This window comes from Pogona vitticeps, chromosome 2 (assembly GCF_051106095.1).
Source record: "Pogona vitticeps strain Pit_001003342236 chromosome 2, PviZW2.1, whole genome shotgun sequence".
Taxonomy (NCBI): domain Eukaryota; kingdom Metazoa; phylum Chordata; class Lepidosauria; order Squamata; family Agamidae; genus Pogona; species Pogona vitticeps.
In genome coordinates this window covers 229,038,979-229,062,184 of record NC_135784.1, presented here as the reverse complement: position 1 = coordinate 229,062,184, position 23,206 = coordinate 229,038,979, and the positions used below count along the sequence as shown (strand labels likewise).

At 38.8% G+C, this 23,206-nt stretch overlaps 1 protein-coding gene across 22 annotated transcripts in view; it reads left to right on the top strand.

Annotated features, from left to right (window-relative positions):
• KDM4C (lysine demethylase 4C) overlaps positions 1 to 23,206 on the top strand; it is a 345,084-nt gene that overhangs the window by 28,933 nt on the left and 292,945 nt on the right. For all 22 annotated transcript variants that reach the window (XR_013541488.1, XR_013541487.1, XR_013541486.1 and 19 more), the window contains 3 exons: positions 3,521 to 3,696; positions 8,131 to 8,245; positions 14,164 to 14,357. Coding sequence is in view for 16 of the 22 variants with exons in the window: in XM_072992136.2 (XP_072848237.2) it covers positions 3,521 to 3,696; positions 8,131 to 8,245; positions 14,164 to 14,357 (485 nt within the window). In the remaining 6 variants the exon portion in view is untranslated. The remainder of the gene's footprint in view (positions 1 to 3,520; positions 3,697 to 8,130; positions 8,246 to 14,163; positions 14,358 to 23,206) is intronic.

Here is a 23,206-nt window from a genome sequence, read left to right as displayed (position 1 = left end):
GACCAGAGATCTGTTCAGGAAAATTGGAGATATTAGAGGAACGTTTTGTGCAAGGATGGACATGATAAAGGACAAAAATGGAAGGGACTTAACAGAAGCAAAAGACATCAAGAAGAGGTGGAAAGAATCCACAGAGGACTTATATCAGAAAGATTTGGATATCCCGGACAACCCAGATAATGTGGTTGCTGACCTTGAGCCAGACATCCTGGAGAGTGAAGTCAAGTGGGCCTTAGAAAGCCTGGCTAACAACAAGGCCAGTGGAGGTGATGGCATTCCAGCTGAACTATTTAAAATCTTAAAAGATGATGCTGTTAAGGTGCTACATTCAATATGCCAGCAAGTTTGGAAAACTCAGCAGTGGCCAGAGGACTGGAAAAGATCCGTTTACATCCCAATCCGAAAGAAGGGCAGTGCCAAAGAATGCTCCAACTACCGTACAATTGCACTCATTTCACATGCTAGCAAGGTTATGCTCAAAATCCTACAAGGTAGAATTCAGCAGTATGTAGACCGAGAACTCCCAGAAGTACAAGCTGGATTCCAAAGGGGCAGAGGAACTAGAGACCAAATTGCTAACATGGGCTGGATTATAGAGAAAGCCAGAGAGTTCCAGAAAAACATCTACTTCTGCTTCATTGACTATGCAAAAGCCTTTGAATGTGTGGACCACAGCAACCTATGGCAAGTTCTTAAAGAAACGGGAGTGCCTGACCACCTTATCTACCTCCTGAGAAACCTATATGTGGGACAGGAAGCAACAGTTAGAACTGGACATGGAACAACTGATTGGTTCAAAATTGGGAAAGGAGTATGACAAGGCTGTATATTGTCCCCCTGCTTATTCAACTTATATGCAGAATACATCATGCGAAAGGCTGGACTGGAGGAATCCAACCCGGGATTATTTATTTATTTATTTATTTATTTATTTATTTATTTATTTATTTATTTATTTATTTATTTATTTATTTATTTATTTATTTATTCATTCATTCATTCATTCATTCACTTATTCATTTATTCATTGTCATTGTAAGTATATACACAGTATACCCATACAATGAAATTCACAGACACATGCACACACATAAAATTCCCCAAACACTCCCCACCCACTAAAAAATCCCCCAACACTCACCACCCACTAAAAGTCCCCACTAAAAATACAAACATCTACACCGCAGGCCAAGTAACACAGTTGGATTGCCAGAAGAAATATCAACAACCTCCAATATGCAGATGATATTACTCTGATGGCAGAAATTGAGGCAGAATTAAGGAACCTTGTAATGAGAGTGAAAGAGGAAAGTGCAAAAAACGGTCTGAAGCTCAACATCAAAAAAACTAAGATCATGGCCACTGGTCCCATCACCTCCTGGGAAATAGAAGGGGAAGCTGTGGAGGCAGTGAGAGATTTCACTTTCTTGGGCTCCATGACCAATGAGATGGTGACAGCAGCCACGAAATTAAAAGCCGCCTGTTTCTTGGGAGGAAAGCGATGACAAACCTAGATAGCATCTTAAAAAGCAGAGACATCACCTTGCCAACAAAAGTCCGCATATTCAAAGCTATGGTTTTCCCTGTAGTGATGTATGGAAGTGAGAGCTGGACCATAAAGAAGGCTGACCGCCGAAGAATTGATGCTTTTGAATTCTGGTGCTTGAGGAGGCTCTTGAGAGTCCCCTGGACTGCAAGGAGAACAAACCTATCAATTCTAAAGGAAATCAACCCTGAGTGCTCACTGGAAGGACAAATCCTGAAGCTGAGGCTCCAATACTTTGGCCATCTCATGAGAAGAGAAGAGTCTCTGGAAAGGACCTTGATGTTGGGAAACTATGAAGGCAAGAGGAGAAGGGGACGACAGAGGATGAGATGGTTGGACAGTGTCATCGAAGCAACCAACATGAATTTGACACAACTCCAGGAGGCAATGGAAGATAGGAGGGCCTGGCGTGCTCTGGTCCATGGGGTCACAAAGAGTCGGACATGACTAAATGACTGAACGACGAATGCCTTTATTATGTGATGGTACTATTATACTATTCATCTCTTTGCTGTTTAAATTATATAGTAGTTGGAAGAAATATAGTCCTGCCTTCATGACTTGCTTATCACGTACTAGAAATTTTGAAATTGAGGAATGCATACTGAGGATCTCTGAAGTCTTCAAAGGACAGTATAAGACAAAAGTCTTTTCTCATTGTATCATGCATATGATATCTTTTATAATTGTAAACCAGTTTTCCTTAAAATTTGTTTTCATGCACAAGTTTCTATTATGTAATATTTTACCTTGTCATAATAGAAGTTGTCTCGACAGAGTGATTTAATAGATTTTCATTATAAAATGTAGTTATTTTTTTTTAACATTTCCATCCTACAGTACTTTTTCTCCCATGGTCAATATCCTGTTGCTTAGCTCCACTTGTATAGTAGGAATGATATTCCTGGAAGTAGTAGATTGTTGCTAATTGGAGAGTTCATTCTTCAATTTTGAGTTGCTCACAACTCATGCACAGTGAGATGACGTTGTGTACAATTTAGAACTGAAACAAGAACTCTTTAATTAGTGTGAAACTCCCTGTATTGCCATAACTATTGCTCTGGGAAAGCTCCATAACAGGATTTTGGCAAATGATTATCCTCAGAACAGTCTTGTCAGGGTCAAGCTGAGAGAATATGACTGGTGCAAAATTATCTAGTGAATTTCATCGTTAAGTGGGAGTTTAAAGTTAGATTTCCCAAGTCCTGCTTCAGAAATCTAATCATCACATCAGTGCCCATTTATATGCTATAGCATACATTTTTGGATATTTATTTTGTTAACTCCAAAGTCATGTACTGTCTGTTGTCTGGAAAAAAATAGACAAAATTGAATCTGAATTTTAAAAATGTTTTAAAATATTCATACCATTTAGCTTGAAGCAGGAAGGCATGTATAATAGTTGTGAAAGTCAGAACTGATATTTATGTATTTGATTTTAGTGTGAACACCTTAAATATATAGTTTCTTTGCCTCCTTAGTAATATTTTGTGCTTTTTCATGTGTGCATACATTCTGTGAAAACTTCGTGAAATTAATAAAATGAAAGAATCTCACTAAACTTCTTAAATGACAAAAGCTGGGTAGAGTTTGTTGACCTTTTGCAGGCTGTATTTTTCAGTGCTGGGAACCAGGCTTTGTTGAGTTTTAGACTTACTTCTTTTTTGTTGAAGCTCTGCTGGTGTTTGTGGATTTCAATGACTTCCCTGTGCAGTCTAACATAATGATTGCTGGTGTTGTCCAGTACTTCAGTATTTTGAAATAGAATTTCATGTCCAGCTTGTTTTAGGGCATGTTCAGGACACTGCAGACTAAAACTATTGGAAAAATCGGCAGTAGCTGAACATTACTGCTAACTAATGAAGCACAGTTTGTATTATGAGGCACAGGCAATAGCTGATTCCCCAAGTTGCCAACAGGATTCTGGCTGTTCTGAGGGTTGATTTTCTAAGTGTTGTTTCTCCAAACTTTTAGGTGATTCCTCCTAAGGAATGGAAACCAAGGAAGAGTTATGATGATATTGATAATCTGATGATTCCAGCTCCAATTCAACAGATGGTTACTGGCCAGTCAGGCCTTTTCACTCAGTACAACATCCAGAAAAAGCCAATGACTGTGAAGGAATTTAGACAACTTGCCAACAGTGACAAGTGGGTATATTCATTCCATGCTTTTTCTGAAGTAAAGATTATGTGGTTGCTCTTGTAGAGTGAACCAGTGGTGTTTCAGTAGTCTTTGTTTCAGATTATTTAAATAGAAGTTTTATATTTCATGATTTCTAAGTAAAGAAATAATATAGTTATGCAAATTAACACAGGATCACGTTTATGCTACCTCTAAAGCCTGCTGTACATCAAGTGAAGAGTTAGTAAAATTATCACTTTATGATGGCAGAAGGTTTAGGACAAAATGCCTTTTTTGCATGTGTGTTCATACCAGGAAAACAACTTAAAGGCTGAATTCCTGTTATATGATTATGCAAATGGTGAACTGGAGTAAATTCAGAAATTTCCAGACATTCTCTGTTACATGACTTGACATGCAGTGGATAAGGTCTACACATATTTCTTAAATTACGGCAATTGTCTTCTAAAGGTCACACCATTTGTGTAACTGTGCAACAGGATTTTAGCCAGTATGACATTTATAGGAGGGAAAATACACTATATATTTGTTTTGTGTATATATAGATTATTTCACAGAAAACCTGTTTTTCAAAATAATGCAGTATGTTTTGGATGTTTCATTTTGAACAATATTGGTATGCATTGGTGTGTTGCTGGTACTTATATAGTTGAGTTTACTGTATAATAATTTTATCAGTTATAGCCAATTCTGACAGTGCAGTAGTACAGAACTGCTAAACAAAAATTTTCAGAAAAAACAAAGCTGAAACTAGTGAAACCATCTGAAATTGGAATAATCTTAACCCATCTTTGAGTATCTTTGTTCCAGTAATTGGTTATGATGCGTTTACGTAGCTACATCTCACTTTTTGCATTTGTTGTATTAAAAATAAGCCCATGTAAAGTTGTCATACTAGGATATTTAATTGCTATAAAAATAATTACAGTCATGTGAAAAAGAAAGTACACCCTCTTTGAAGTCTGTAGTTTTACATATCAGGACATAATAAAAATAATCTGGTTCTTAGCAGGTCTGACAATTAGGTAAATACAACCTCAGATGTACTACACATGACATATTACACTGTCATGATTTGTTTTACAAAAATAAAGACAAAATGGAGAAGCCATGTGTGAAAAAACTAAGTAGATCCTTACTGCTTCCCTAGGAATTGAGAGACTAAGTAGCAGTTAGGTGCTACTGACCAGATGTCGTTGTGTAATTAATCATCAGCAAGTGTGCCCACCTCTATAAAAGCCATAGTTTCAGCAGTTTGCTGGTCTGGAGCATTCAGATGTGTGTTTACATAATGCCAAGGAGGAAACACATCAGCAGTGATCATAGAGAAGTAATTGTTGCTGCCCATCAATCTGGAAAGGGTTGTAAGGCAATTTCCAACAATTTAAAGCCCATCATTCTACAGTGAAGAAAATTATCCACAAGTGGAAAACATTCATTTGCCAATCTTCCCAGGAGTGGATGTCCAAGCAAATTCACCCCAAGGTGAGACTATACAATGCTCAGAGAAACTGCAAACAACAACAACATTGAGTTACAAGACTCTTCAGGCCTCAGATATCATGTTAAATGTTAGAGTTAATGTCAGTACAATTCGAAAAAGACTGAACCAATAAGGTTTGTTCGGAAAGGTTGTGAAGGGAAAGCCTCTTTTCTCTAAGAAGAACATGCCAAACATGGCTTAGGTTTGCAAAGTTGCATCTGGACAAACCACAAGACTTCTGGAACAATGTCCTTTGGACAGATGAGACCAAAGTGGAGATGTGTGGCCACAATGCACAGTTCCACATTTGATGATAACCAAACACAGCTTATGAGCATAAAGACCTCATACTAACAGTCAAGCATGGGGGTGGTGGTGGTGGTGTGATTTTTGCTTGTTTTGCAGCCATAGGACCTGGACGCATTGCAGTCATTGAATCAACGATGAACTCCTCTGTATACCAAAGTATTCTAGAGTTGCTATTCTAGAGTTCCATTGTATAGTGCAATACTAATGTGTTGTGCTATGGGAAATTGAATGTGAAGGATGTGGATGTGAATGAGAGGGATGTGTTTTATGTGTAATGTGCTATGTTTTCATGTTATGGATGCTATGTTTTTGTGTTTTATCATTGTACTGGAGATGGCATTTAATTTCATTGTATGGAAGTACAATGACAATAAAGTAAATTCTATTCTATTCTATTCTATTCTATTCTATTCTATTCTATTAAATGTGAGGCCATATGTCTGACAGCTAAAGCTTGGCCAAAATCGGGTCATGTAACAGGACAAAGATCCCAAGCACATCAGCAAATTTATAACAGAATGGCTGAAAAAGAAAAGAACCCAGGTGTTGCAATGGCCCAGTCAAAGACCAGACCTCAACCTGACTGCAATGCTGTGTGGGGATCTTAAGGGAGCTGTGCATAAATAAATGTCTACAAACTTCAGTGAACTGAAGCAACATTGTCAAGAAGTGTGGGCCAAAATTCCTCCGCAATGATGTGAGAGATTGATAAAGTAATACAGAAAACCATTACTTCAAGTTATTGCTATTAAAGGTGGTTCCATGAGCTATTGAATCATAAGGTGTACTTAGTTTTTCACACATGGCTTCTCCATTTTGCTTTATTTTTGTAAAATAAATCAGGACAAAGTGTTATATGTGCTGTTGTTCCTCCATGGTTGTATTTACCTAATTTTTTGGCCTGCTAAGGACTAGATGATTTTTATTATTTCCTGATACATAAAACCATAAACTGCAAAGAGGGTGTACTTTATTTTTCACATGACTGTATGTGTTTTGGATAAGCATGGAAACCCCCTCCCCTCCCATTTGCTTCAAAGGGACTTTTAAAATATAAAACCAGACACATAATGGAGTGTTTACCGAATGTTTATTAAGGTATCACAACATTTTTGTATTTTTTATTTTGTTTTGTTTTTGCCTGATGAATGTTTATTGTAACCTTATTTTCATACAATTGAGTTTGCAATATTTTTGAATTTATGTATTCCTGCATATTTAGTGTAGAGGAAAGAAAATTGCAAGCTTCCTTGTGTATCTAGGAGCCCTGAATGGGTTAAAGGTATAGTGGTGCCCCGCATAATGAGCAATTCGTTTAACGACGAATCCGCATAGCAATGTGTTTTTTGTGATCACAAAAGCAATCGCATTGCGATGTTTCTAATGGTAAAACATCGCTTTGCAATGATCGGTAAGCGTTTCGCTTACCAATTTTCGCATAGTGATGTTTTTTTAAACAGCTGCTCGGCGGTTCCAAAATGGCCGCTGGGTAAAGAAAATGGCCGCTCGCTGTGTTTTCGCGCCCTTTCCTCGCTTACTGGGCAGCGAAAATGGTGGCCGCATTGAGGATTTCGGCATAAAGGTGAGTTTTTTGCCCATAGGAACGCATTAAATGTGTTTTAATGCGTTCCTATGGGCTTTTTTGCTCTGCATAGCGACAATTTTTTCGGAACGGATTATCTTCGCTATGCGGGGCACCACTGTACTTGAAGGACTGTTTCCTTCTGTATGATCATGCCCTTCTCTGTGTCTGAGGTACAAGTGGTCAGAGCAAGAAAATGCCTTCCCTATGTTTGCCTTTGCATTGTAGAGATACTCCAGTGGTTTTTACCCAGTGAACCAGAACTATCTTCTTCCCAGGAAGCATTTTGTTTGCCAGGCAGATTATTTTTATGCATAGGTTTAGAACAGTTTCCCCCCCTCCTGTTTTGAAATTGCTGTTTAAAAAAAGCATTGTTTATAAGCTGTACTGAATGATGCAGTTGAGTTGAGATGGCATACTATATATTTTCTAAAACTGGCTTGGAAGTTTGGCCAGTTATTGTTACAGGTTCTGAAAGGGATATTGTGACGGTTGCCCCACACCACTCCTGTCACTCACAGTCTGGCTCTCATTAGCATGAGCCTATGAGAGGAGTGGAGGGGCGGAGTCAGCAGATCTAAGGAGGTTTTGGCAGAAGAGAGAAAGAGGCAGAGAAGCAGAAAGAAGCAGAGTGAGATAGAGAGATTGTCAGGGAGATAGTGAGAAGAAATAATAATGGAAATAAGCTGGTCAAGATAAATAGATAGAGCAGGTGGTGAAGGTGGCAAGATATATGATGATTGAATGATTATATTGTATGCATTGAATAAAGAATATCTGTGTTTATAATTAAAGTTAATACCTTTCAATAAATCAGTTCTGTTAGCAGCAACCTGACAAGTGTCTGAATAAAGTTCTTTATATATTGTGGGTATAGGAAATCCACTGGTGGCAGTAAGAAAAAGGGGGAACATCGCAATTATTATCTGCTGGTGGGAAAGTGTAGCATGGGCCCTTTGTTTGGGGAAACAAGCTGGAGTTACGTGGTAAACGTCACAGATATGAAACACACAAATCATGATTTTGGAAATTTGTAAAAGTCTCTTTTTCTCTTTCCATCTATAGATACTGTACTCCAAGATATTTAGACTATGAAGACTTAGAGCGTAAATACTGGAAGAATTTAAATTTTGTGGCACCAATCTATGGAGCAGATATTAATGGAAGCGTATACAATGAAGTATGTGTGCTTATCCAAAATTATCCAGTGTTGCTTTGTTTCTCATCATGAATAAGAATCACAGTTTGGGTATTATCCAATTTCCATTTCTTTTGTGCATATATCCATGTCGTATGATTTGAAGCCATTACTTTATTTCTGGAGACAGATGCCTCTAGGGAACTAGAAATACAGTAGTCTTTGTGTCTTCTTTGAAGGAGTAACTTAAAGTTCCTATGGTGTTTCCTGTTTCACTAGTGACCAGATGAATATGTCGTACACAAAGCATGAGACTTCACAAAGATAAGAAAGTTATTGATATTAGAGCAGTGAAAAGGGCAGAATAATCCAACTGTAGCAAGAAATTAGATAGGTAAAATGTAAAATAAAAGAATAAAATGAAGTGATGTTGGACTGAAAATATAATCCTACACATGCTTACTCAGGAAAGTATCACATTGAGCTGAATGCAGTATATTTCCATATACAATTATATAGGATTGCCAAATAGAACTCAGATGCTATTATCTATAAACAAATATGGAGGTAAAAGTGTAGGGAAATACCATCTAGAAAGCTTTGTTTTTTAATAGATTGACTTTTTTTCTAGCCACCAGGTGGTACCCTTGCACAAGCATACATTTCATGTATGTTGTATCCTGTTAGTAAAATTGCTTCTAAATTTACAATCTAGATCTTGTATTTATTCAGATCAGGGATTTTCATGTATTTAGTAAGAATGGAAAAAGTATGGTGTGGCTAGAATGAGGCAATGCAGGGGAGCAACTGCTTGGTATACTTACATCATCATGGGAAACAAAATTCAATAAATAGAATATGTGGCTTTGTTTCTGCCAGTAAAAGTAGTGTAAACAAACTAATGGAGTTAATATAGTTTCCATAATATATTAACGTTACTATTCTATGAGACTTCAGTTTTTAGAAAAAATCTCTGCCAAGGTATATGCAGTAATTCAGTGTAATATAATATTATGCTTTACAAATGTCTTGAATTCTTGATATGTAACTGACAAGCTTGGTTATAATGCAATGGCTGGAGTTCAAAGAACTACATAGATGTAGATTTTTGGCTTCTTTTTAAAAAAAGTATCAAATTGCTACACTATTGATTAGGCTTGGAGAGTGGTTCATCATCTTCCTAATTTGACATCCCATTTCATTCACTCTACTAAAGAATCTGGCTCCCACCATGACAGAAACAAAATGCTTCTTCCTAAAAGGGCATACACAGTATTACAAGTATGGTCTTATCATTTTTACATTTGTGGAAATGGTAGAGGTTGTTTAGGAGAAATATTGTGTCCAGAGCTAGTGCTCCTATGCAAGGATATGCTTATGAGGGGGTGCTGATAAGTATTGAGCCTTACCCAGAAAAAAATTGAGCTAGGAAATTATAAATTGTAGGGTGTATTGGCCAATTTGTCTATATTCAATGGTGCAAAAGTCAACTACCTATGATTTTTACTTTCATTTTCTGGTCCAAAGTGAACATGGCACCTCCAGAAAAGTTCAGTGTGGAAGAGCATAGGGCCATAAACAAGTTCCTGTTTCTCCAAGGAAAAGGTGCAAAGCAGACCCATGATGATGTCAGGAATCAGCTGAGGGGAAGGCCTGCCACTTCCTCTCTTGACCCTTGGCCGGCCTGGCTAATCAAAGCAGCCAGGCCTATAACAATGGAATGGGTCAGTGTGATAATTAATGGGTCTCTCCAGGAGGGCAAGGTTCCTCTTGCCCTCAAGGAGACACTCATTAGGCCTATTAGAAAGAAACCAAATTTGGCGGCGGACGAAATTGGCAATTATAGGCCCGTCGCCAATGTTTCTTTCCTTAGCAAAGTGGTAGAGAGGGTGGTGGCTTATCAGCTTCAGGCGCTTCTGGATGAAACTAATGCTCTGGATCCATTTCAATCGGGATTCAGGCTGCGCCACGGTACAGAAACGGCACTGGTCGCACTGTTGGATGACCTGCTGAGGGAGGCTGACGGGCAATATGTTCTTGTTGGTCCTCCTCAATATCTCAGCCGCCTTTGATACCGTCAACCATGGTATCCTCCTGGGGAGGCTCTCTGAGCTGGGAATCGGTGGCCTGGCTCTTGCCTGGCTCCATTCCTTCTTGGAGGACCATCCCCAGAGAGTACAGCTTGGGGAGAGTGTCTCGGCCCCATGGAGTCTCAATTGTGGGGTTCCACAGGGGGTGATTATCTCCCCAATGCTGTTTAATATCTATATGAGGCTGCTGGGACGGGTCATCAGGGGGTGTGGGGCTTCGTGCCGTCAATATGCTGATGACATCCAGCTTTACATCTCCTTTTCACCTACTTCAGTGGATGCCGTTCTGTCCCTTCAGCGCTGCCTGGACACTGTACTGCAATGGATGCAGCTGAATGGGTTGACGCTGAAACCGGAGAAGACGGAGGTCTTGAGGGTGGGTGCCCCCCCATTGGTCGTTTGGGAGACTCCCTCTCTTTTGGGGGGTGTCTCTCACCACATGGAGTGAGGTCTGCAGCTTGGGGATACATCTGGACCCGGCGCTTACCGTGGAAACCCAAGTGGTGTCCTTGGCCTGCTCCGCCTATTTTCATCTGTGGCAGATGACCCAGCTGCGACCCTACCTTGATGGGGAATCCCTCACTACTCTCGTCCACGCGCTTGTAATCTCGCGATTAGACCACTGCAATGCACTCTACGTGGGGCTACCTTTGAGACTGATGCGGAAACTTCAAATGGTGCAGAACGCGGCAGCCAGACTTCTTAGTGGAGTGAGAAAACACCAGCTTATCTCTCCCAATCTGGCTGCCCTACACTGGCTGCCCATTCCTTCCGCATCGACTTCAAAGTATTAATGATGACGTATAAATCCCTAAACAGTTTGGGACCTCTGTATTTGGCAGATCGCCTTCTCCCACCCAGATCTACCTGAATTACTCGGTATAGCCCAGATGGTCGGTTGAGGGGCCTAGTGCCGAGAGAGGCCCGGAAAGAAAAAACAAGAAACCGGGTTTTCCCAGCAGTGGCCCCTTGACTATGGAACAATCTTCCATCAGAGATCTGCCTGGCTCCCTCGCTGGGTGTTTTTAAGAGCCATTAAAAAACTTGGCTCTTCAGGCAGGCTTTCCCTCATGTCAGTTCTTGAATTCTATCTTTTCTGTTCTTTTATTCCCCATCTTGATCACGCTATATTAATGTTCAAATGTTTTTTGATTATGAATGTTGTTTATTTTGATTGTGCTGTTTTTATTGTTATCTTATGATATTTTATGATTTTGTAAGCCGCCCCGAGTAGACGCTGTCTAGGGGGGTGGGGTATAAATCAAATAAATAAATAAATAAATAAAATAAATAAAGTTTGGAAGCCACATCAAGGAGGTAAATTGGTCTATAGTCACCGGGGTTTCATGGGTCACCTTTCTTAAAAAGCAGCATAATTATACTGCTGTGTCATCCTGGGGGAAGATTTCTTGTGCAGTTAATGTAGCTAAACAAATTGGCTAAAATAGGGGACCACCAGTTAATGTCAATAGGGTGAACCTCTGTGGGAATCATATCTTCACCTGGGGCCCTGCCATTATGACAAATCAAGCTCAAACCCCAATTTCTGCAGGAGAGACAGGGGTCCATTCTGAGATACTAGGTGGAATCTCATTTGTATTCTGTGGATGCATGTCACTCACAAAGATGCCACTAAAATGTAAGACCCATACTACTGGTGAAATTGGATTGACAATCTAAAAGGCTCTCTGAGAGAAGTATCTCCCTATCAACTTCCAAAAATTTGGTTCATTCGATAACAACCTAAGGAGAGTCCTGCTGGATCAGGCCAAGAGCCCATCTAGTCCCGCTTCCTGTATCTCACAGTGGCCCCACCAGATGCCTCTGGGTGCATACGAGACAACTAGATAGCTGTCTCCTGATACCCATCCCCTGCATCTGACATTATGAAGTACAGTGGTACCTTGCTAGACGACAACCCCACTGTACGACTAAACCGCATGACAGTGACTTTTTGCGATCGCTATAGCGATTTGTAAAACAGTCATTCTTATGGGGGAATTCCGCTTGACAATGATTTGGTCTGTGCTTGTGGACCGTTTATTCTCAAGATGACGATTTTTTCTGACGATCGTCAGCTTCGTAAAATGGCTGCCCTGTGTTTTCCGGACCCATGCTTCTCAGGGCAGCCATTTTAACAGCTGATCAGCGCTCACAAAATGGCTTCCGTATGGGCGATCTTCGCTGGACGAGGAAGTTTTTTCCCCATTGGAACACATTAAACGGGTTTCAATGCATTCCAATGGTGAAAGGCTTTTTGCATGATGATTTTATTTAACAGCGATCTTCCCAGAACGGATTATCGTTGTCATGCGGGGCACTACTGTACCTTCCTTTTAAGCCTGGAGATTATACATCCCCATTATGGATTGTAATCTGCAATGGACTTTTCCTCCAGAAATCTGTCCAATCCTCTTTTAAAGGCATCTACGCGATGCGATTAGCTATTTTACATTGAGAACATGATGGTAGGCTATAGTTTTTGCTGTCATGTTTGAAGGAAAAGCATACAGTGGTGCCCTGCTTGATGATGATTATCCGTTCCCCTGAAATTGCTGTTAAGCGAAATCGTCGTCATGCGAAAAACAATTCCCCATTGGAATGCATTGAAACCCATTTAATGCATTCCAATGGGGAAATTATCTCATCCAGCAAAGATCGCCCATAGGGGAAGCCATTTTCCGAGTGCCGATCAGCTGATAAAATGGCTGCCCTGCAAAGCATGGGTTTGGAAGATACAGGGCAGCCATTTTAGGAACCCGACGATCAGCTGGAAAAATAGTCATCTTGTGAACAAATGGGGCGCGAAGCATGGAAGTGAAAATCCCCCATTGAAATGACTGTTTTGCGAATCGCTATAGCGATCACAAAAAGTCATCGTCCTGCGGATTCTTCGTTTAGCGGGGTTGTTGTCATGCGGGGCACCACTGTACTTGTTCTTAGATCATAATTTCAAATATTTCCAGAAAGGTTTGCCGACTGCTTGTTAACCTTGCTGGTGTTTCTTCTAGCAAAAGTCAAACACTTGTCCCATATCCATGGTCTGGTGGTACAAGTGTTTGACTTTTGCTAGAAGAAACAAAATTCTGGAACTGTTACTGAATAATTGGCCTGAATAATCTTATTGGCTTTCTTCCTTTCTATCTCTTGTTGTCATATCTATTAGACAGTAAGGCTGAGGACAAGGATTTTTCTTGCTTTTTAAATCGTGTAGTGTTTAGTGCAGTACACTAAATAATATATAATTCAGTGAATAATAAATATTGAAATATAGTACTGAATAATGAATATTGAAATCTTTTTAAAATTATTCTTCTTTCAGTTTACATTTAGAAAGTTTAAAAATGTTCTGCCTATCTGCTTAGTATTTTTAGTGTATATACTGCCCCATAATGCTTAAGGCACTCTCTGCATGGTTTATAAGTTAATTGCGCAGGCTACACATTGCCCTCCTCCTAGTGAGCGGGGTGCTGAATTTACTGATCTCAGAAGGATGAAAGGCTGAGTCAAGCTTGAACCATCTACCTGGGATTGAACCCCAGGTCAAAAGCACAGTTTCTTTCTTTCTCTCTCTCTATAAAAAAGGTATATATAAACTATACAGTATATAAAGATGACTCCTGCATCTCTTCAGATGACTGTCTATCCATATGCTTTTTTTTTTTTGCTCTTTTTATTTTTAAAAATGGATGGTGGGCTATTTCTAGTCCTGATGCAACCTTGGCCTAAATTTGATTCCCAAACACTTCAGGACTTGCTCATGTTGCTCTGAGGTTAAACATGGGTTTTATGTCTTCATTAGAAGTGTATGGCATGAATTTCTTTTTGTTTGATTTACTTATCACCTGTATTCCTATATCTTTCTTTCAGGATGTTAATGAATGGAATATTGCTCATCTCAACACTATATTAGATATTGTAGAAGAGGAATGTGGAATCTCCATTGAGGGAGTCAACACTCCGTATCTGTATTTTGGCATGTGGAAAACAACGTTTGCATGGCACACGGAAGATATGGATCTCTACAGTATTAATTATCTCCATTTTGGAGAACCAAAATCTTGGCAAGTTAAATCTTTATGATAATTTTGTCAAAGATGTCTTCATTTTTCAAGGCTAGAAGATAAAAGTATGTATTTGGCTAAACCTATGGCCATATGTGAGCTCAGCAAGAATGATGAAATGGGGAATGTTGTGGGGAGAGGATGAAAAGAAGCATGAGGATGGAATGAGGATAGTGGAGAATATAGTGGAGTTGGCTCGAGTCTCTAAAAGTATTTTGTGACTTCCAAATAAATGGCTGTTAGCCCATCTTCTTGGCAAAATTGGATGGATGGAAGAAAGAAATAAAGAAATGGAAAGAAAAATAGAATCAATACTGTAGCACTTTAAAGACTAATAGTGCTAGTTTATTTCAGTATGGCTTTTTGCAACTTAAAAGCCACTTCTTTAGACACTGTTTGAAGAATTAGTTTTTAAAGTGCTGCAATGTTTTTCCTTTTTTCTCTTCTCTCCAAATTCTTCTGCTTTCAGTTTTCCATGTTTTCCAGTTTTCGAGACAGGGTCTTATATTAATTTTTGCTCCAAAAAACACATTAGGGCTTATTTTCAGGGGATGTTTCATTTTACAGTCATGTCATCTGGTTGCTGCACAATGGTGGAGGGCGGGGTTTCACTTAACTAGGGCTTATTTTGGGGGTAGGGCTTATATTATGAGCATCCTGAAAAATTCTACTAGGTCTTATTTTCAGGTTCGGTGTTATTTTTGGGGAAACAGGGCAGTATGATGGAAGAATTAAGTTTGGTGGATTAGACACATGCCATGAGTAAAAAAGACAAGTTTGCTGTTCTCTGCGTTAGTCAGACATGTTTTGGAAGGAGAGAATCAAAGTCTCTTGTGCTTGCTAGAGTCTTGAGCATCACAGTATTATTACTAAATATCCACATCTACATGCATACTTAACCTTGTATGTTTGTACAAAACAGTCCTGGAGGAGAAGATAAAGGGAGGGAAGTTAAGATCCGTCAGATAAAGAAAGAGGAGGATATTTTGGAAATGGTGAGCTTTGAGAGCAAAGTGAATTTGGTTTAAATCAATCAAATTAAATCATGATCTAAATCACAATGTAAATTTTAAAAATTAGATTTATTTTAAATTATTTAAATTTTTTAAAAAATGATTTAAAAAAATTAAAATGGTGATTTAAATTGTGATTTAAATCTATTTTTGTTAAAAAAGAAAAGAAAATCATTGATTTTAATCTGCCCTTTTTGGAAGACCTCAGCACAGTACAGTTTCAGTGACAAAGACCAAAATCCTATTGCTTAGAGGAGTAAATTACACTAGACTGGGTCCATCTGAATCAATGGAATGTACAGAGGGGTTGACTCAGCAAATCCCTATTGATTAAATGGACCTCCTTTGGTCTGATTTACTATGCTAAACAACAGGATTTTGGCCATACAGTGGGGCCAAAAGAGGAGCAGGATGTTCATCATTAAAATATATATCAGAATAAGGAGGCTGTATGTGGCTGGATACTTGGAATCTAACAGTGAGCACAGGGTGTTCTGGTGCTATTCAGCTTTGGTCTGCAGGAGGGATTAATTAACCTCAGACCATGCTGCATTGTGGTTTTTAGTCCCATATGGTCAATGCAGACTGTCCAGTATACTGGACAGATGGACTAATGAAGGTTATTAACAACCCTGGAATCTCACAGAAATGTGGAATTCATTAAAATAGAGTTTAGAATGAAGAGCACAGGAAAACACAGTGCTGACCAGTTAATTACTTCAAGGTTAATTACTTTTATTTAAATGGACAGGAAAGCTATTATTTTCTGACAGTAATGATGTACAGCACTCTAACTTCAAATTGTTGATGTAACATATGTTTAAGGTTTTCATTTTTAAATGTATGCCTTGCTTTGAAATAATGAATTTTACAAACTTGAATATATTGGAACTTCAGTCAGAAATGCAGCCTTTTCAATGTTGCACTTGGATATTTTAGAAGTAGGTCATTTGTATCTAAAACACCAGAATTACTCAAGGGTAGCAAACATGTGATGATTATAATGTTAATGTGAAAGTATAAGTTATTAACCTCATACTACTAAACACATTTGTTGATGAAGCCTGTAAGTGACACCAGTTTCCTAGAAAAAAGGGTAGTTCTTAAAGGTTACAATGGAAACAGATTTACCTCACAGTATTATTGTAGTTAGTCACGCTGGCCACGTGGCAACGGAAACTGTCTTTGGAAAAGCGCTGGCTCTACGGCTTGAAAACGGGATGAGCACCGCTCCCTAGAGTCGGACACGACTGGACTAAAAATGTCAAGGGGAACCTTTACCTTTATTATTGTAGCATTTAAACAGTATCCAAATATATTGTGAATTGGAATTTGGAGTAGCTATTAAATAGAGAAATAAAAATCATAGAATAATTGAGTGGGAAGGGGCCTATAAGGCTGTTGAGTCCAACCCCTGGCTCAATGTAGGGATTCAAATCAAAGCAGAACTGACAAGAAGGTGGTCCAGTTTTCTCTTGGATGCCTCCAGCGTTGGAGCTCTCGCCACTTCCCAATATAATTGGTTCCGTTGTCCTGCTGTGCTAACAGTTAAAAAGCTTTTCCCGATAGTCTAAATCTGGCTTCCTGTAACTTGAGCACATTGTTATGTCCTGCACTCTGAGATGAGTGAGAACAGATTCTACCTTTCCCCTCTGTATGACTATCTTTCAAGTTCTGTATTTGAAAAGTTTTCCCTAACATACCTGATTGGGGAAAGCCTACCTGAGTCTGAAGTTGTGTTCTGCCTGTTTCCACTGATGTTGAAGGGCCCTGTCTTGAGTCACTCTTGCACCAATGGATGTGTGAGACTAGCATGCCTAAAAACAATTTCTTTATTATTTATTAGTTTTATTTATAAGCTGCTTTTCCTCGAATCCTTCAGGCTCCATAGCCTGATGACAAATTTTGGGAGTCCTTCTAACAGTAATTGTGCTTGAGGCTACCCAGGAAGTTCTCACACCTGAGCCATGTTTCCTTTTCAGAGCATTCTAGAAATTTATTCCTAACAGTTAGTCAGTAGCACACAGAATCTTCCTGTGGCAGACACAAGAGCATTGCTCATACTTTCTCAGAACCTCCTATTCTCCTCACACCACAGCTCATTCTGTTTAGCAGGGTCCTTTTCCTTCTGTATAGCGATAGGAACGGAGTCCATAGTCCATGGCAATGGCGGAATTGTGAGTGGTCGGTCTGGCCCAGGGGGCTGACGCTCTTTATCTGCACCTGTGGGGGGATATTCATATACAAATACCCCCATCTCTAGTCATGAGCATTGCATGTATGTTCCAGAATTCATGTTGATGATATATAGCCCTTGACACAGAAATGGCTTGCACATACAGATTTGGAGCATTTACTTCTTGAAGAGCAATGACGGCTCTTTCTCTCTTTCTTCCTGAAAGACAGAGGAATTAACATGCTTGGGGAGAAGTGGAAGATTTTCAGAAGCATATAAAACATGCAGTTGAGAAGACCTATAGACCTCTACCAATGGTGCAGTGAGCAATGAACATATATAGTAGCTATCCTATACTGAATGACTGGTAGGATCAGGGGAAAAACTACAGAGAAGGAGAACAATAGGATGGACGGTAGTTTGCTGATTGGGACACTTTGTTAGGTGCAGCATATTTTATTCTAAACTCAATTTTAATTGCATTTCTGTGCAGTACAGTTGTCCAACACAACTATGTATTGTAATAAGTAGTCTTTGGTACATTGTGCACCTGCAATTTTGCTTATTGTTTGCAGTTGGAGCAATCAGCTTGTGCAGGCTCTGGAAGGAACAGCCTCTGTCTTTAAACAATATTAAATGGTTTGCAACCAACTTGCATTCAATTAATTTTCCCCTGATAAAAACATGTCATGTGGGCCATGGAAAAAAGAGTAAGATGGACATGGTAAGTTGAAACTAGTTTGCAAAACCACGTAAATAGTCTTAGGCAACATATATTACAACAGTGACATATCAGAACTAAATTGCTCAGACAATTTTTTTTTGTCTGTGGTGTTTAAAGGCACACAAACAGATATACTTAATGATTTGGCTGCAAAGTTCTATATTACACTAGAGCTGGAGATTTATAACTCAGCAGTGCTTCCTTTGAAAATTTTCTCTAACTCTATTCATTATTTCTGCATACGTATGAAGGGCAGCAGTTTCAATATGCATCTTCCTAAGGTAGTTTTAGCTCATGGTGAAGTGTCCCCCGCACCAATAATTTGGAAATAACTTGGATGAAAAAAATTTGGGGGAGATTTTTTTAAAAATCATCTATATATAGTACAAAATGCCTTTTAATATTTATTTAAGATGAGCAAATGAAGGGATCCTGTGTGTTTATGTTGCTGCAGACATTTGACTATGTTTACAGAGGTTTGCATTCTTTAGCTGTGTTCAATGCTGTAGCTTCAGCATTTATTTCTGTGATAAGTATACTCACTTTTTGTCCACAACAAAAAACAAAAAAACCTCTTTATGAATGTGGGATATTGTGCTTCTGCATTCATGATTCAGAATGCCAGGAAAAGGCATGACATTGCTGCACAATATCATGCCCGTGTTGCCAGCAGGAAAAAAGATGCCAAGCTTTACATAGCAAAGGGCAGCTTGAATGTTGACAACACCAATGGCAGCAGTCAAGATGGTCTACAGGAGCCCTCTTGTGCTCACTCCGTTCATAAAGTGACACCAAGCAAGGAAAAATCCCAGAAGCTGACTCCTTTTTTCATCAGTCAACCACTTCTCACCCCAACACAAAGCAATTGTCAAGGCTGTTTTTCAACAAGTATGAATTTGTCCCATCACTAACATGATGAATATTTAAATTAACATGCTGGCAGAGCAGATCAGCACTGTAGCAGATTACAAGTGCTGCTGCTGTTTAACAAAGGGGACATATTGGCCAGAGTGTTATTGTTTGTTCTCATGGCTACCTTTCATTTCCATTCATCTGAATTTTTTTAGCTGAGGATTGTAGCCTCTGCTCTCACTATTTCACATGCTGCACTTGCAATAAAGCTGTACAAGATATACTTTTCACGATAAACAGTTCAATTTGCCAGAATAAGGAACACCCTGTTCAAGGCATCAGAAAAAAAAGACTTTGTGTGAGCTGCATTATATCTTAGTGAGAAAGGCTTACATGGTGGAAAAATGTTGTATGTGTAGAAAATTAGCATATCTATTGAGCATAAGCAAAAGGACACAAAATGGTGGCATGATGCTGGCAACCCCTGCTTCAAATGTTTGGCTTGCCTGATCACAGAATCATCCTTGTCACATAGCTAAAATTACTAAATATCCCAAGTTGGGATTTTCTAGAGAAAGGATGAAGATCTGCCACAGATATGGCAAATATAGCAGCAAATGTACAATTGCCATCAATATTTTGTCACAGGAAAAAAAGGAAGACTGTGCAGCTATCAGATGAAGATGAGTAAATGCACAATACCTTCTGCTATAGTCAGAGACATATCTTTACAATACAGACCTTTCTCTTCAGATAGGCTTTCCGTTAGTGATTGGCCTTCTGAGAGGAATTTTTAAATTGAGTGTTATACCTTGTTGCTTTGAATGTCTTTTTGGTGTTCTGTGTACCATTTTTGTATGTTGTTTGATTCTTTTTAAATATTTGTATACTTATTGTTTTTAGCTTTTAAATATTGTCTTAATGATGCAAACTGCCTTGGTCCTTTTTAAAGTAGAAAGGCAGAGTAAAAATATTTTAAATAAAGAAATACATAAATAAATGTTTGGGAGAAAGGTGGGATTTGATTTAGATAGAGTAGGCTGGATAAGTCACTATTTTGGAGCACCTGGCTATGGAGCTGGGTTCAGGGGTTTGATTCCCCACTGTGCTTTCTGGGAGAAGAGACAACCTATGTAGTCTTGAGCAAGTTGCAGAATCCCAGAGCACTCCCAGAAGAGGAGACTAGGAAACAATTTCTGAGTATGTTATAGCTAGAGGACTCTGAGAAAGGTTACCATAAGTCAGAATTGACTTAACACCGTGCAATCAGTGGTTAAACTGCTGTACTGCAGCCAAAACTGTGCTCACGACCTGGGGTTCAATCCCAGGTAGCCGGCTCAAGGTTGACTCAGCCTTCTATCCTTCCAAGGTCAGTAAAATGAGTACCCAGCTTGCTGGGGGGGGGGCAATGTGTAGCCTGCATAATTAACTTGTAAACTGCCTAGAGAGTGCTTGAAGCGCTATGGGGTGGTATATAAGCAGCACGCTTTGCTTTTGCTTTTTGCTTTTATTAAATGTATCGACAGAATTCTCTGTGGGGAAGCAACCCATCTTTTGAGTTCCTATATAATCTAGAAGAGAATAAATTCTTGAAATATAATTTGTTTGACCCATATCTTCAGCTCTGCTGCTCCATGAGATCTAAATACCTACTACCTATTAGTATTCATAAAAGTATCCTAACTGTTCTAATAGTATATTTTGGTCATTATCTTTTATTGGGTTTTTTAATAATCCCAGTATTTGAGAGGCCACATGCCTCTTTTAAAATTTTCAAGTGTCTTTTTCCCAATTTGGTAATATGAACAGGTTTCTCAAATTATGGACTCATGAATAAGTAAAGCCATGCTTATGTAAGTGAGCATTACTATTACAGGGGAAAGAAAAAAAAAGTAAACCTGAAGTGCATTCGCTGCAAGCTTTTATAACAGCAATGTTTCCTGGGTGTCAACATTATTATTGATGTGCTTAGCACTCAGTAGGTACTTAACATTTGAAGCTAAAAGGAGTTCAAATAATATCAAGCAAGAAGAGACTGACATTTTCACTGGTGGTATTTTGGTGTTCATTATGCATTGCCTACAAACTGACACCTTGTCATCTTGCCTGTCAATGGCTACATGGAGTGTTAAGTGCTGAGAAAAAGAATGGTAGCAAAGGACCCCACGGTTACTCCTCAAGTCTCAGTTGATAGGGAGGGCTTATAGCATATCGTGAAATGACTAACCCTTTCCCTGCCAATAATCACTCCATTGTGATAGCTTTTGGCACCTGTCTTTTTCACCAGCGCATTCAAGTAAATGTTTACCTTTGAAGATATGGCATCTTGGTTAAGCTGATCTTTTCCTCATTGGTCTTCTATTCAAAGGCTTCAAACCTACTCATATTTACTTGGGAGTAAGATTGCAGTTGGTGAGCTTCACTTCTAAGTAAGGATGAATATGATTACACCCCAATTCTATCATTGATAAGAGTTTCCCCCTTTAATAACACTTTACTCTCTCCTTTTTAATCTACTGTCTTTTCTTCCCTAACTTCAGTTGTTTTTCTCATTGTCTCACTAATGTGGCAACAACTGATTAGTGTTGTTTTATTTGTCAAGTCTTATAGAATAGTATTTTCAGAATGCTTTGTTAAGACAGAAATAACATAAAGTGACTCACATTTCTTCAAATCTGTTTGACTTTGGTGAAAAACTATACTTTGTTTGTTTGTTACATTTCTACCCAACCTTTCCGTTAAAAGATAGCACTCAAGACAACTTACAGTTATTAAAAGAAATAAAAACAGATAGAACCAACATTTAGCCAACTTAACCAACCAGATAGGCGGGATATTAAACAAACAAACAAACAAACAAACAAACAAACAAACAAACAAACAAACAAACAAACAAACAAACAAACAAATATTGCTTCACTGTAAAACCATACAAATCAGTAGAATACTTTAAAAACATTAAAAACATAAACATTACAAAAGATACAGATTAAAAGCAGTACTGCACAGCAAGTTAAACATCAGATGCCTGTCTAAATGACTGTACTGCCCTGCCACATAAAAAAATGGAATTACTTACGCTGAATGAAGGTGCTGTCCTTTCCATCTGTCTGTCCAGCTTCAGTCTTTAGTGGCATGAAAGATCTTGTATGTGTCTAAAAATATATGTATTGAACTCTCTCCTTTTAAAATAATTGGAGCTAATGTTTACTTTTTTGGATAATGCCTGTAAGGTACCCTCTAAATGTTAATGCTGTATAGATTCATTGCAAAGTTTCTCTTTTAGTATAATATTTGAATAAATACATTTTTATGCTGTTTGGAAAGCCAAAAAGAACAAACTTTAAAATATATATTTAACCATATACTGTATATATTTCTGCCAGCTTTTGGTGGTGTTTTAGCTATATCACTTCCTTGTAGCTGTAGTCATTCCTGCTTTGGTAACCTTCAGACTACTCAAATCCCTAGGTTTTAGTTTAATTGTTTTATATCAAAAGCTGCATCGATGTTATTACTACCACAAGACAAGTACGAGTGTTTTCTAACAACAAGCCTTGGCTAAATAGAGAAGTGCGCCTTTTATTAAAAGCCAGAAATGCTGCTTTTCATTCTGGTGATGAACTACAGTATAGAGAGGCCAGAGCTAAACTGAAAAGGGGCATTAGGGATGCCAAAGCTATGTACAGCCAGAGAATTGAACAACACCTTGAAAGTTCTGACACTCGCCGAGTGTGTCGTAGGCACGGCCTACGACAAATCACTGGTCAGAGTAACAAAAACAGTCTGTGTAGCAGCAGTGATTTTTTGGCTGAGCAGTTAAATCAATTTTTCAGCCGTTTTGAGGTGGAAACAGGAACAACCATTATTCCAGCACCTACTGTCCATAATACATCACTAGAATCTACCATTGACAGACAACCACTAGTACTGCAGATTTCAGATGTGAGACACGCTTTCCAGAATATTAATATTCGAAAGGCAGCTGGACCAGATGGAATCATGGGACGAGTTGTTAGGGGCTGTGCTGCAGAATTAGCTGGAGTTTTTACGGATATTTTCAATCTATCCTTGTTGCAGTGTT